Source organism: Salmo trutta, chromosome 29 (assembly GCF_901001165.1).
Source record: "Salmo trutta chromosome 29, fSalTru1.1, whole genome shotgun sequence".
NCBI classification, from domain to species: Eukaryota; Metazoa; Chordata; class Actinopteri; order Salmoniformes; family Salmonidae; genus Salmo; species Salmo trutta.
The window spans coordinates 14,182,554-14,198,509 of record NC_042985.1 but is presented as its reverse complement, the minus strand read 5'-3'; the positions used below and the strand labels follow the sequence as shown (position 1 = coordinate 14,198,509).

The 15,956-nt window shown below is 46.8% G+C and overlaps 1 protein-coding gene across 2 annotated transcripts in view; it reads left to right on the top strand.

The window, feature by feature from the left end:
- LOC115166980 (unconventional myosin-Va-like) overlaps positions 1-15,956 on the top strand; it is a 44,553-nt gene that overhangs the window by 6,540 nt on the left and 22,057 nt on the right. Inside the window, exon 1 of one of the 2 annotated variants that reach the window (XM_029720968.1) lies at positions 9,788-10,047. The exons of the other annotated variant lie outside the window; for it this stretch is intronic. Coding sequence (XP_029576828.1) covers positions 10,009-10,047 — 39 coding nt within the window. The 5' untranslated portion in view covers positions 9,788-10,008. Of the gene's footprint in view, positions 1-9,787; positions 10,048-15,956 lie in introns of those variants that run through there. 2 annotated transcript variants of the gene reach the window in all.

Sequence of the window (15,956 nt, the reverse complement as noted above, 5' to 3'; positions counted from 1 at the left end):
AACATAATCACTAGTTAACTACACATGGTTGATGATATTACTAGTTTATCTAACGTGTCCTGCGTTGCATATAATCGATGCGGTGCCTGTTAATTTCTCATCGAATCACAGCCTACTTCGACAAACGGGTGATGATTTAACAAGCGCATTTGTGAAAAAAGCACTCTCGTTGCACCAATGTACCTAACCATAAACATCAATGCCTTTCTTTAAAACCAATACACAAGTAGTTAATATTGCCTGCTAACATGAAATTGTGTCACTGCTCTTGCGTTCATTGCCTGGCTCGTTGCTAACTAATTTGCCAGAATTTTACGTAATTATTACATACCATTGAAGGTTGTGCAATGTAACAGGAATATTTAGACTTAGGGATGCCACCCGTTAGATAAGATACGGAACGGTTCCGTATTTCACTGAAAGACAAAAAACTTTTGTTTTCGAGATGATAGTTTCCGGGTTTTCGACCATATTAATGACCTAAGGCTCGTATTTCTGTGTGTTTATTATATTATAATTAAGTCTATGATTTGATAGAGCAGTCTGACTGAGTGGTGGTAGGCACCAGCAGGCTCGTAAGCATTCATTCAAACAGCACTTTCGTGCGTTTTGCCAGCAGCTCTTCGCAATGCATTGCGCTGTTTATGACTTCAAGCCTGTCAACTCCAAAGATTAGGCTGGTGTAACCAATGTGAAATGGCTAGCTAGTTAGCGGGTGCGCGCTAATAGCGTTTCAAATGTCACTCGCTCTGAGACTTGGAGTAGTTGTTGCCCTTGCTCTACATGGGTAACGCTGTTGTCGATGTGTTCCTGGTTCGAGCCCAGGAGGAGCGAGGAGAGGGACAGAAGCTATACTGTTACACTGGCAATACTAAAGTGCCTATAAGAACATCCAATAGTCAAAGGTATATGAAATACAAATCGTATAGAAAGAAATAGTCCTATAATAACTACAACCTAAAACTTCTTACCTGGGAATATTGAAGACTCATGTTAAAAGGAACCACCAGCTTTCATATGTTCCCATGTTCTGAGCAAGGCACTTAAACGTTAGCTTTCTTACATGGCACATATTGCACTTTTACTTTCTTCTCCAACACTTTGTTTTTGCATTATTTAAACCAAATTGAACATGTTTCATTATTTATTTGAGGCTAAATTGATTTTATTGATGTATTATATTAAGTTAAAATAAGCGTTCATTCAATATTGTTGTAATTGTCATTATTACCCAAAAAAAATAATTGGCCGATTAATCGGTATCGGCCTTTTCGGGTCCTCCAATAATCGGTATTGGCGTTGAAAAATCATAATCGGTCGACCTCTAGTGATCAGGTGAGGGGCAAATGTGCTCTGGAGAGCAGCTGGCAGACGGGATTGGGCCAGCCAGATATGGTGCCAGAAGGTAACCACCTGCACCATGGCCCGTCCGTTGGTGCGAGCCACATCCCTCTGGAGCAGGGAAAGCAGCCGAGACACCTCCCATCACTTCCCAGAGGAGCTCCTACATCCTACGTGCCATGCTGCTGCAGGTAGGCCTGCATTGTACCTCTGGGGGGGAGGAGTCCCGCCTTCAGTCGCGAGTTCCGCCCTGGCAGAGGCCCAGCTCTCCTGCAAGGCCTCGTGGAACTCAGCAGAGATAGGGACAGATGGAGAGTCCTCACTGTCCACCAGTTGATGTCCAGTGCAGTGGCTACCCAAGTGAGTAGGCCTCTCGAGCCGCTGGGGGTGATGAAGCCCCGCTGCCGGCTTCTGATGGCCTCTCAGCCTGGTAGCCCCGCTCACGTGGTGAACAGTGCCAGCATCGTCCCCCAGGGACAGCCTATCACTGGCCAACAGGGAACAGCTGTCATTGCCATTGAAGCTATCAACCTCCTGACGCAGGGCATGCGCCCTCTGTTCAAGGTGGTCCTAGCGGTCCGACTCATGCCCCCATCCAGGACTGGCAGGAGATGGGCTCTGCCTGCGGTGGCTCTGGCCACGCTTCCTTGGAGGGGTACTGGGCCCAGTAGAGGGACTAACAGCTCGCTGAGGGAGGGAGCTCATCCCCAGCCTGAGCCCCAGCCTGGCCGACCCACTGGCGCATGGCCTCCAATCGCGGCAGGTGCAGGCGTTCTAAGAACACCACACAAAACAGGCATCCAGTATGGCTCAAACTCAGGCAGTGCATACACAAGGTATGCGGATCCCCAGGGGGATGCCACCATCACACCTGTCAGAAAGGGAAGCCAACAAGGCCACGGAGCAGGGGTCCGACGCCCTGAGAGAGCCATGTTGTGACCAGCTTGGAGGAATAGGAACCCGGTGAGGGATAAATTACCCAGTACCTCTGCAAACACAGGGGAAGAGCCCTGTGGGGAAAAACAGGCAGACATAAAACCAACAACCAGGTAATGGATTTGATTTAGGATTTTGTTTTACGCCAACTGTGATTTTTACCTATCAGGTTTAATATCCAAGCAGAAAACGTGATGGACTAACTCCGCTAAGGAACTCCACAGTTAATGTCTCAACGTAGTGGCAGCCCACCACCATACTCTTACATTCTGCAGGAGAAAGAACAAGAAAACCCTGTAGGGGAATTAGCAGAGAACCTGCGCCTATAGCGTGGGGACAGCATGTTAAAACAATTCACAACACACACAAAACAAGCCAGTCAGCAAGTTGTGTAAGGTAAATACAGTTTGTGGCAGCAAGAGCCACCAATATATTAATGGAGGCACACAGAGTCATAGTGTGACGCTAACGAAACACAAGCACGACAAACCACGGGCGGAAGATGCAGATCAACCTCACGCAGCGGGTGGAGCGGGTGGAGCGGGTGGAACACTCTAGGGGCTGGCCATGTGGCCAGCTGCTCCAGGCTGCAAACAGCCAGTGAGTATACTTCCACGCAAGATATTACACTTACCAAGCGAACTTCAGAAAGTTTGTACCTCAAACCATACGAACGTCCGCCGAGAAAATGAAAGAGAACGTGTGTGGCGGCCATGGGGTCTATATGTAGGGGCGGACCCCAGCCGTGACACAGGTGTAAACGGGAGTAACTCTGTAAATCCTCACCAAGGATGTATCCCTCCACCGCGGAGTGATACCAATGTATTGGAGTGATCCAATATAGTGAAACACAACGTGGCCCAAGCGCGAGACAGCTAGGCCAGGGGAATGGTGAGAGCTGAGAGATAAAGACGTATCACTGCCTGATCAAAACAGCTCAGATAGAGGGATGCAATTTGAGTTTAGTATAATTATAATAAAGAAATTAATGACAAAAGCCTAGAATAACAAGACCCTACCCAACAAAGAAAATAATACTTATTTGTTGTTGATGTTATTGTATTTGAGCAACAATGTGAGGAGGATAACTCAGATGAGGGCAGAGAGTCTGGGTGTGTGAGAAAGAGAGATGAGTTGCCCATCCCCCCCCACTAGGCCAGCTGCTGTATTCAGAATGAACAGAGGGTGGTGTGTGTTGGTGTGGTGTGAATGACTGATACCCTGAAGTGTCCAAGTCCTCAGGGTTACTACTATCACATCCATCCACACACCAGAAGAAGGAGTGTGTGGATATATTAGAAACATATAGAAAGATTGTGTTAGACAGACCGGCAGTGTATTTCCATCTGTCTGCAGACATGACTATCCATACTTGAGTTGTGCAGCAGTGAATGCATCCTAAGTCTTTCCATAAAAAGTGAAATGTCTGTGTGCATTGCTAATGCCTTTTAGTCTAAGTGTGGAAGGGTGTGTCAAATCAGAGGTTTTCCCTGAGGGTGTGTGTGCTTTTATTTGTACGTACAGAGGTCTAGGGAACACTCTTCTTTTTGTGTCTCTAACCAATAAACGGTTCGTTCAGAAGATCCTCCGCTGCATACGCAACACACACACAACAGTGTTTCCCACAAGTACATAGATTAGCCAGCCAAATAAAACGGTAGCCAGCCAGGTGCCCCTGGTTCGGGGGTGCTTGCCCCCAAGGGTTCAATTCTTTATATTTTTTGCCTAAGCTCTTTTTTTCTCTTTTTTTTTCTTCCTAAGGAGCTCTCTTCTGGTGGCCTCTCGTACCTTCTAATACCATGATTCCATCCGAAATGCACAGCGAAATTATGAAATACTTTATCGACTTTACCTCCCAGATTGGAAACATTTGTTGTGATATTGTGTAGAGAGAAATGTAGATTTTTGGGTGTAGTTCCCTTTAATTAAAGTGCACACCTAGGAAGAGGCTGCTTAGCAGTACGTGTAATGGGAGTTTGCCAAACAAATACCCACTGGATTGATAACATGATTATTTGTATCATTCTGCCAGGTAAGCATAGGCTACTTTGTAGTTAACATTTAATTGAGAAGGTTTTTGGGAAAGCCTTTCCATCTACCAGAAGACTGTTCTCATTAACAGCATCACTAAAGGCTATACAAAGTGGTAGATGCGCGCGCCACACACTCAGACAGGAGCATTCTCTTTGCCTCTTCAGAAAGTTACAGGAAATAGGAATCACTGATGCCTTCTGTTCATGTCTTAATATAAACTTGGGCAAATTATGAATGTAATATTTATTTAGTTGATTCCCTACTAAGGTCAATACATTTTTTAATATTGTTGAATTCTGTTTTAATGCCTGGATTCCATGAGGGCCCTAATGATCATTTGTGGATCAGAATGAGGCTCTCCACTACCTATTGTTCCTGCAGTGATTCACCATCTTCATTGAATGTTTTCATAATTTATCTGAAGATAATCAAACAGCTTAGGCCTACAGTAGCCTATACAGTGCCTTCAGAAAGTATTCATACCCCTAGACTTATTCCACAATAGTTTGTGTTACAGCCTGAATTCAAAATGGATTAAACAGATTTATTTCTCTCACCCATCTACACATAACACCCCATAATGACAAAGTAAAAACAGATTTTTTGTTGTTGACATTTTTGCTAATTTATTGAAAATGAAATGTAGAAATATCTAATTTACATAAGTATTCACACCCCTGCGTCAATACTTTGTTGAAGCACCTTTGGCAGCGATTGCATCTGAGTCTTTCTGGGTAAATCTCTAAGAGCTTTCCACACCTGGATTGTGAAACATTTGCACATTATTCTTTCCAAAATTCTTCAAGTTCTGTGAAATTGGTTGTTGATCAATGCTAGACAACCATTTTCAGGTCTTGCCGTAGATTTTCAAGTAGATTTATGTTAAAACTGTAATTCGACCACTCAGGAACATTCACTGTCTTCTAAGCAACTCCAGTGTATATTTGGCCTTGTGTTTTAGGTTATTGTCCTGCTGAAAGGTGAATTCATCTCCCAGTGTCTGGTGGAAAGCAGACTGAATCAGGTTTTCCTTTAGGATTTTTCCTGTGCTTAGCTCCATTTACGTTTATTTTTTATTCTGAAAAAGTTCCCAGTCCTTAACAATTACATGTATACCCATAACATGATGTAGCCAAGACCGTGCAAGAAAATATGGAGAGTGGTACTCAGTAATGTGTTGTATTGGATTTGCCCCAAACATAACACTTTGTATTCAGGACAAAAAGTGAATAGCTTTATTTTCAGTATTACTTTAGTGAGGCATTGGAAAACCTCCCTGGTCTTTGTGGTTGAATCTGCGATTTTAAATTCACTGCTCAACTGAGGGACCTTATAGATAATTGTATATGTGGGGTACAGAAATGAGGTAGTCATTCAAAAATCATGATAAACACTTATTGCACAGAGTGAGTCATGCAACTTATTATGTGACAAGTTAAGCACTTTTTTTTTTTGTCCTGAACTTTTATATAGGCTAGCCATAACGTGGTTGAATACTTATTGACAGCTGTTTCATTTTTAATTAATTAGTAAAAATGTTTTTGCTATTAGCGCGCACCCCGCTAACTAGCTAGCCGTTTCACACCGGTTACATGAAGGTATCACGTTCATCTGTACAAACAATAGTACGCAAGTATAAACACCATGGGACCATGCAGCCGTCATACCGCTCAGGAAGGAGACGTGTTTTGTCTCCTAGAGATTAATGTACTTTGGTGCGAAAAGTATAAATCAATCCCAGAACAACAGCAAAGGACTTTGTGAAGATGCTGGAGGAAATGGGTACAAAAGTATCTATATCCACAGTAAAACGAGTCCTATATCGACACAACCTGAAAGGCCGCTCAGCAAGGAAGAAGCCACTGCTCCAAAACCGCCATAAAAAAGCCAGACTACGGTTTGCAACTGCACATGGGGACAAAGATCATACATTTTGGAGAAATGTCCTCTGGTCTGATGAAACAAAAATAGAACTGTTTGGCCATAATGACCATCATTATGTTTGGAGGAAAAAGGGGGAGGCTTGCAAGCCGAAGAACACCATCCCAACTGTGAAGCACGGGGAAGCAGCATCATGTTGTGGGGGTGCTTTGCTGCAGGAGGGACTGGTGCACTTCACAAAATAGATGGCATCATGAGGAGGACAATTATGTGGATATATTGAAGCAACATCTCAAGACATCAGTCAGGAAGTTAAAGCTTGGTTGCAAATGGGTCTTCCAAACGGCCTTCCTTGTGGCTCAGTTGGTAGAGCATGGTGTTTGCAACGCCAGGGTTGTGGGTTCGATTCCCACGGGGGGCCAGTACAAAAAAAATGTATGCATTCATACATTAATTTGTAAGTCGCTCTGGATAAGAGCGTCTGCTAAATGACTAAAATGTAAAATGTAATGATCCCAAGCATACTTCCAAAGTTGTGGCAAAATGGCTTAAGGACAACAAAGTCAAGGTGTTGGAGTGGCCATCTCAAAGCCCTGACCTTAATCCTATAGAACATTTGTGGGCATAACTGAAAAAGTGTGTGCGAGCAAGGAGGCCTACAAACCTGACTCAGTTACACCAGCTCTGTAAGGAGGAATGGTCCAAAATTCACCCAACTTATTGTGGGAAGCTTGTGGAAGGCTACCCAAAACGTTTGACCCAAGTTAAACAATTTAAAGGCAATGCTACCAACTACTAATTGAGTATGTAAACTTCTGACCCACTGGGAATGCGATGAAATAAATAAATAATTCTCTCTACTATTATTCTGACATTTCACATTCTTAAAATAAAGTGCAGATCCTAACTGAACTAAGACAGGGAATTTTTACTAGGATTAAATGTCGGGATTGTGAAAAACTGAGTTTAAATGTATTTGACTAAGGTAAAGGAAAACTTCCGACTTCAACTGTACCAATAGGTGCCCTTCTTTGTGAGGCATTGGAAAACCTCCCTGGTCTTTGTGGTTGAATCTGCGTTTTTAAATTCACTGCTCAACTGAGGGACCTTATACAATTATCTATATGTGGGGTACAGAAATGAGGTAGTCATTCAAAAATCATGATAAACACTTATTGCACAGAGTGAGTCATGCAACTTATTATGTGACAAGTTAAGCACTTTTTTTTTTTGTCCTGAACTTTTATATAGGCTAGCCATAACGTGGTTGAATACTTATTGACAGCTGTTTCATTTTTAATTAATTAGTAAAAATGTCCCCCAAAAATACTCCACTTTGACATTATGGGGCACTGTGTGTAGGCCAGTGCAAAACATCTAAACTTAATACATTTTAAATTGAGGCTGTAACACAAACAAATGTGGGAAAAGTCAAGGGGTGTGAATACTGTCCGAAGCCACTGTACAAATTAGGGAGCCAAATGAACGGCTCTCTCACCGATGCGATTCGGTATGTTACACTGACTGACGAGAGTTACTCTCTTTAGCATCACTGTCTGGTATCGTTACCATGTACATTACATGGGCCGTGAGAATTCACTAGCGTCATGCTTCCTCCCTCCTCCATGTAAAGAAATCTGACTGCAACCAACCACAGCGCAGACATTGTACCGGCAGGCTGTGGGACAGACCGCAGACTGCGTTTCCTTGTCATCATTCGCTTTGTGACTGACAGGCACATCAGGCTAGCAAAGTGAAACTTTTAAATGAAAAGGAGCCTCGTTAATAATATGAAGTGAAAAAGTAGCCGGCTGAAAATGAGTCTGTAATCGTCGGGTTAGCCGACTGCTGGCGCGAATGGAAAACACTGCACACACACACACACACACACACACACACACACACACACACACACACACAGGGTGGTATTGTAAACTAGGTTTGTCTCCTGTCTGCTCCGGCCGTGGGAGAGTCAGAGGACCCAATATTCTAGAGGGAAGCGGAAGGAGGGAGAGAGGAAAAAGAAGGCAGGTAAAGGTACAATGAAGAAATGCATAGCTCAGTAATTGGGACAGCTGTTGCCAGTACCAATAAGTATAATTCTGCTGTTGCCAGCACCAAACCCACAACTCAAAGGGTTAAGTTTAGGTCTAGCTTACAGCGTGACGTGTCTCTGTTGGAATGAACGTCAGCTGTCACGGGTTGGTGAACAGAGTGTGTCTGGTCATCAGGCTCCAGTACTCAGTCAGGTCTAGCCTAAAGGGCATTAGGGAGAGCTCAGAGAAGAATACAGCATCTCTCGGCTCAAAGCTAAACACACTTTCCTCATGCTACTGATCAGTCAGCTAGTAAACACACTTTCCTCATGCTACTGATCAGTCGGCTAGTAAACACACTTTCCTCATGCTACTGATCAGTCGGCTAGTAAACACACTTTCCTCATGCTACTGATCAGTCGGCTAGTAAACACACTTTCCTCATGCTACTGATCAGTCGGCTAGTAAACACACTTTCCTCATGCTACTGGATCAGTCGGTTTCCTCATGCTACTGATCAGTCGGCTAGTAAACACACTTTCCTCATGCTACTGATCAGTCGGCTAGTAAACACACTTTCCTCATGCTACTGATCAGTCAGCTAGTAAGACAAACTGCTGGACCATTTCATAATTGTGTGTCTGTGTGTTTTCCTCGGACGCTGATACGGGACATGTGCATTAGATTACCACGGTAACTCTGTTATGGTAATTGAGCGGAGAAGTCGTGTCCACAGTGCTATCTACATGACATCCTGCTGCTACACACACACACACACACACACACACACACACACACACACACACACACACACACACACACACACACACACCACACACACACACACACACACACAAATACACAAACACACAAATACACACAACACACACACATACACACACAAATACACACACACACACACACACGCACACGCACACACAGACAGGTAAACATGCCTTGTTCTGTAGTGTGTGTGTAACTTTCTGGGCACAGTGTTTGGAGTAGTAGTAAGGGGTCAAAGACTTAGTAAGGGGTCAAAGACTTAGGTAGTATTGTGGTTGAGGAGACTCCTGTAGCTTTAGTTAGCTTGAGTGTGTTTGCTCCTGTGTGTGTGAGGGAGAGAAGGAGTGTGTGTGTGTAGAGCTGGGCGATATGGACCAAAATCCATATCACGATAAATTGACTGAATTATCACCAGAACGATAAGTTTATAACATTATGTGCACCACAGTTATTAAAAAAAATATTCCCCTTAACTACTATTAGCAAATGTATTTAATTTCGAACTTCACACTTCTCTAGTAGGGTGCTATAGGTTATTTATCATGATGAACAATATCAGCCAAATGTCCACGATAAGTGGTTGGTTTGGTCGGTGTGGATCATTTTTGGTTCTTCGTCCCAGCTTGTGTGTGTGTTTGAGCGAGTTTTTGTCTGCCTCCGTTCTCATGTGACTGAGGGGTGGTAGTCTGGGCTGGGAGGGCGGGAGCTGGGCTGTTTGACTGAAATCTGGGTCGTCCAATGACAGGGTTGGACCAGAGCAAAGTAGAAGGCAGAGGGAGAGAGACCGAGTCCTGATCGCTGTCAGACACAATGGGAATATTTCATCTGTCTGCAACGCTATAACCATCACTCTAATCCATTCACCTCCCTCCGCTGGCCAGGTGTGTAGTAGGGAGTGTGTTGCAAGGTGTGTGTGTGTGTGTGTGTGTGGGGCCGGGAGGTGAAGAGGAGGGGGCAGAGTTTAAGATAAGGCTCTGGGATCTGCTGAGGCGTGAAGATGAACGAGAATCAGGAGTTGGATTATATGTTTGTCAAAGTAAGTTCACTTCCTTTCACTTGGCTTGGCTTTGGTTGTTTTATTTCTCTATTGTGTTGTAGTAGAACGTTTCAGGCCTGTGTGTGAGAGCGTGGCCTGTCCAGTAGCTGTGTGAGTTGGAGACAACATGGAGGTCAGACACACCCTGGTCTGCACTGATCTGGTGTCCTAACTAGCCAAACTCCCCTGTTTCTCCTGTACCAGGAAGGGTTGTTTGTCTGTTGAAGACTGCATCCTAAATGGAACCCTGTATGGCACCCAAAGGACTCTGGTCAAAAGTAGTGTACTTTATAAGGAATAGGGTGCCATTTGGGATGCTACCACCGTGAGTGTTCCAGTAGTCCTTGGTACTTCAGCCAACACAGGAACAACAGAGGGCTGCCCAACAGGAAGACTGTTTCACACAGTTAGGAGCACGATCTAAATGATCATACCTACATACCTTCCTTCTGTCATACCCCGTTATACGCTATTATACAATGGGAAGTCGGGGCTACTGTGCTGTCGTAGTCGGGGCTGCTGTGCTGTCGTAGTCGGGGCTACTGTACTGTCGTAGTCGGGGCTGCTGTACTGTCGTAGTCGGGGCTGCTGTACTGTCGTAGTCGGGGCTGCTGTACTGTCGTAGTCAGAGCTACTGTACTGTCGTAGTCGGGGCTACTGTACTGTCGTAGTCAGAGCTACTGTACTGTCGTAGTCAGAGCTACTGTACTGTCGTAGTCGGGGCTACTGTACTGTCGTAGTCAGAGCTACTGTACTGTCGTAGTCGGGGCTGCTGTGCTGTTGTAGTCGGGGCTGCTGTACTGTCGTAGTCGGAGCTACTGTGCTGTCGTAGTCGGGGCTACTGTACTGCCGTAGTCGGGGCTACTGTACTGCCGTAGTCGGGGCTACTGTGCTGTCGTAGTCAGAGCTACTGTCTGTCGGAGCTACTGTGCTGTCGTAGTCGGAGCTACTGTGCTGTCGTAGTCGGAGCTACTGTGCTGTCGTAGTCGGAGCTACTGTGCTGTCGGAGCTACTGTACTGTCGTAGTCGGGGCTACTGTACTATCATACTGTACTCCTGTTTGCTAAATGTCTGCATGGTAACTCATGGGATTAGACAGACAAGTTACTGTAAGACACTCTGAAATGGGGTTACACTGTTGGTATGGAGAGGAGAGAGACCGGGGGGATGGAGAGAGACCGGGGGGATGGAGAGAGGCCGGGGGGATGGAGAGAGGCCGGGGGGATGGAGAGAGGCCGGGGGGATGGAGAGAGGCCGGGGGGATGGAGAGAGCGAGGGAGGGTGGTAATGGGATGGGGAGGGAAAGAGGGCGAACGAGCGCTCAAGGTAGTGTTTCCCAGGAAATCATGGATTTTCATCGAGATCGGTTTTCTCCAAGATTCCTACATCTGCCCCTCTCCTCCCCTCTCTTCCTCTCCCTCCTCTCCTCCTCTTCCTCCTGTATCTCTGCTGAGGTGTGTACTGGGGAGCGTTAAACTAAAGAAGTTTTAGAAACTCTGTGGTTAAACAGAAAAGCAGCAGCTTCTCACATGAGGCTCTGTCATGTGATGAACCGGGTCATGTGATGAACCGGGTCATGTGATGAACCGGGTCATGTGATGAGGGGGCCGCAGTCACCGCGAGATTAGTTCTACTGCTCACACAGTGTTGACTAGACTAATTACACACACACACACACACACACACACACACACACACACACACACAGAGGGCAGGGCTTCATTCAGGATGAAGAAATTATCGTTTAATCGAGCAGAAACGCATTCTGTTGAAGAATGAAGACATTGAAGAACATTATGAAGTGGGTGGTTCGAGCCCTGAATGCTGATTGGCTGACAACTGTGGTATATCAGACCGTATACCACGGGTATGACAAAACCATTTTTTCCCCTGCTCTAATTACGTTGGTAACCAGTTTATAATAACAATAAGGCCTCGGGTGTTTGTGGTATATGGCCAATATACCACGGCTAAGGGCTGTATCCAGGCATTCTGCGTTGCGTCGTGCTTAAGAACAGTCCTGAGCCGCAGTATATTGGCCATATACCACAACTCCTCATGCCTTATGGCTTAATTATAATTGGTTTGGCTCGTAGGGCCATTTTAGCAGAGAGCGGCCTGGCAAAGGGGTGTAGGCTGTATTTACTGCTGCTCTACAGACCTTCAGTCTTCCATCCTCCCCCTCAGCAGCAGTGAAGACACCAGGCCTGCAGGGTGAGGACCGGCTGCACTTCAACTCTCCTCCTCCTCTCCTCATCCTCCTCCTCTCCTCATCCTCCTCCTCTCCTCATCCTCCTCCTCTCCTCCATCTGCAGTCACAGTCAGTGATCTGTAATGCTGAGTTGTGAAAACTACATGGTGGATGTCTGACCTGTCCTGCTTTGTCAGATCAGGAGAAATAAAGGAATGAAGGACAGAGGAAGAGTGAACAAGAGGGGAGAAGGAGAGGAGGTGAAAGAGAGGGAGAGATCTGACTGATGAAGTGAAAGCTCATTCTTACAGGGTTAATCTGTTTCTAATAATCCTGTTGGCTGTGAACAAATGTATTAACACTTCTGCTGTTACTTCCCCCCTCCCGTCCTCTTTCCCCCTCCTGTCCTCTTCCCCCTCCTGTCCTCTCTTCCCCCTCCTGTCCTCTCTTCCCCCCTCCTGTCCTCTCTTCCCCCCTCTTTCCCCCTCCTGTCCTCTTCCCTTCTCCTGTCCTCTTCCCCTCCTGTCCTCTCTTTCCCCTCCTGTCCTCTCTTTCCCCTCCTGTCCTCTCTTTCCCCCTCCTGTCCTCTCTTTCCCCCTCCTGTCCTCTCTTTCCCCTCCTGTCCTCTCTTTCCCCCTCCTGTCCTCTCTTCCCCCTCCTGTCCTCTCTTCCCCCTCCTGTCCTCTCTTCCCCCTCCTGTCCTCTTTCCCCCTCCTGTCCTCTTCCCTTCTCCTGTCCTCTTCCCCCTCCTGTCCTCTCTTTCCCCTCCTGTCCTCTCTTTCCCCCTCCTGTCCTCTCTTTCCCCCTCCTGTCCTCTCTTTCCCCCTCCTGTCCTCTCTTTCCCCCTCCTGTCCTCTCTTTCCCCCGTCCTGTCCTCTCTTCCCCCCTCCTGTCCTCTCCTCTCTTCCTCCTCCCCTCTTCCCCCCCTCCAGTCCTCTCTTCCTCCTCCTGTCCTCTCCTCTCCTCTTCCCCCCTCTCCTCTCTTCCCCCCTCCTGTCCCCTTCCCCCCTCCTGTCCTCTCTTCCCCCCTCCTGTCCGCCGCCTGTCCTCTCCTCTTCCCCCCTGTCCTCTCCTCTCTTCCTCCTCTCCTCTTCACCCCTCCTGTCCTCTCTTCCTCCTCCTGTCCACTCCTCTTCCCCCCTCTCCTCTCTTCCCCCCTCCTCTCCTCTTCCCCCCTCCTCTCCTCTTCCCCCCTCCTGTCCTCTTCCCCCCTCCTGTCCTCTTCCCCCCTCCTGTCCTCTCTTTCTCCTCCTGTCCACTCCTCTTCCCCCCTCCTCTCTTCCCCCCTCCTGCCCTCTTCCCCCCTCCTGTCCTCTTCCCCCCTCCTGTCCTCTTCCCCCCTGTCCTCTCCTCTCTTCCTCCTCTCCTCTTCCCCCCTCCTCTCCTCTCTTCCTCCTCCTGTCCTCTCCTCTTCCCCCCTCTCTCGTCTTCCCCCCCTCCTGTCCTCTTCCCCCCTCCTGTCCTCTTCCCCCCTCCTGTCCTCTTCCCCCCTCCTGTCCTCTTCCTCCTCCTGTCCTCTCTTCCTCCTCCTGTCCTCTCTTCCCCCCCTCCTCTCCTCTTCCCCCCCTCCTCTCTTCCCCCCCTCCTCTCTTCCCCCCTCCTGTCCTCTCTTCCTCCTCCTGTCCTCTCTTCCCCCCTCCTCTCTTCTTCCCCCCTCCTGTCCTCTCTTCCTCCTCCTCTCTTCTTCCCCCCTCCTGTCCTCTCTTCTCTCCCCCTCCTCTTCTCTCCTCCCACTCATCACTGCTTCTTTCATGACCACTGACATGACCTCTTGCAACTGAGTGAAGTTGAACCTTTCACTATCTCGCCTGAGGCCTTACCTCCCAACTCCTAGACTTTTGTTCCTATATAATATCCTAGTTCCTCCCCTAAATCTCTTCCCCTAGTTTCTGGGACTGTCTCACTAGCTCCTAGCCTCTAGTACACTGTTCCAGTAGTGTCTCTCAGCCTTTCAGTATTCACTGCTGTGAAAGGACTGGTTTAACCAATAACGGTGTGTGTGTGTGTGTGTGTGTGCGTGTGCGTGTGCGTGTGTGTGTGTGTGTGTGTGTGTGTGTGTGTGTGTGTGTGTGTGTGTGTGTGTGTGTGTGTGTGAGAGAGAGAGAGAGTGGTGTAGTTCTCTGTGTAAGAATTAGATTAGAGGTAAATCCAGAGTTAATCCAGTGTTGATCTTTAGTCTCTTAGTCAGTCCTGGATTAATGGGCCGACCTGAGTCGCTACTGGCCTTTCCCTGCTACCAAACAGGTATACACTACTGTAATACAACTAACCACTGGGGTGGTAGTTAGCCTATAGGTTAGACCTATAGGTTCAAGTCCCAGGTCAGAAGGTTGCTGGTGTTTTTACTGGTTGCTCTGGGCCCCTGAGGAAGGCACTGAAGTACTAAACATCTCCAGGAGTAGGCCTGCAGTGTGTAACAGTTTGTCAGGCTCATATAGAACGCAAGCCTCAGGGATATGTTAGCTCTACAGTAGCCCACTGAGCTAAAGCCTCAAGCAAGGTTACATCACACTCTGCTGCTTGCTGCGGACCCTCTGTCCTCTCACCCTCTCTTACACACATCTCTGTAGCTCTTCCTCTCCCACTCTGATCAGCTGTTCCAGGTCATAAGCCAGGCAAGCAGAGGGTGTGTGAGGAGAAACGCCCTTACTCTGAGTCATGAGGGCTGATGTCACAAAGGGGATTATATCTCCTTCTCTTCCTGCATCCTCCTCCTTATCCCTCTCCTCCTCCTCTGTATAGTTGACCAGTCTAGCTGACCCCCACTAGCACCATGTGGCAGACAGGGTCCCTCTGATTCCTCTCTGTCTGGGTTTTTGTGTGCTTTGTGTAGAGTTGTACCCTTCATCTGTCCTCTACTGTAACCCTGGGGATCTGTCTATAAATATGGCTCAATCCCATCTCTGTCTCTCTGTCTCTGTCTCTCTCTCTCTCTGTCTCTCTCTCTCTCTGTCTCTCAATTCAATTCAATTCAATTCGCTTTATTGGCATGACGTAACAATGTACATATTGCCAAAGCTTACTTTGGATATTTACAATATAAAAAATAAATAAAAATGAGAATCAAAAATTGTCAACGGGACAACAGTAACAACAATAACCAACGGTCAATATAACCATACATTCAACAATAACAATAATCATACAGTTGAGGACATGTGCAGGTTTATTGGTCTGTCAGACACTGTCCCTCAACTTATGGCAGGCAGCAATGTAGTGCGCTGCCAACCCACAGCTCTCTGCGTCCTCCCCCAACAGGATGGGTAGCCTATCCTCATCAGAGAGGTCTTTAAAACCTTGAATAAGGATTTCAAATTTGGGGAAATGACACTCTCTAATTGTTTTATATTTTTGACATTTTGTCAGGAAATGCAGCTCCGTCTCAGGTTCTGCTGTTGTGCAGTGGTTGCACAGCCTTTCCTCTACAGGGAGCCAGGTTTTCCTGTGTCTACCCTTCTCAATGGCAAGGCTGTGCTCACTGAGCCTGTACTTTGTCAAGGTTTTTCTAAGGTTTTGATCAGTAACCATGGTCAAATATTTAGCCATAGTGTACTGTCGATTTAGGGCCAGATAGCACTGCATTTTGCTTTGTGTTTGTGCTTGTGTTTCCCAATAAGCAATGTAGTTTTGTTTTGACTGTGTTGTAATTTGGTTTATTCTGATTGATTGGATGTTCTGGTCCTGAGGTTTCAGTGTGTTAGTAGAACAGGTTTGTGAA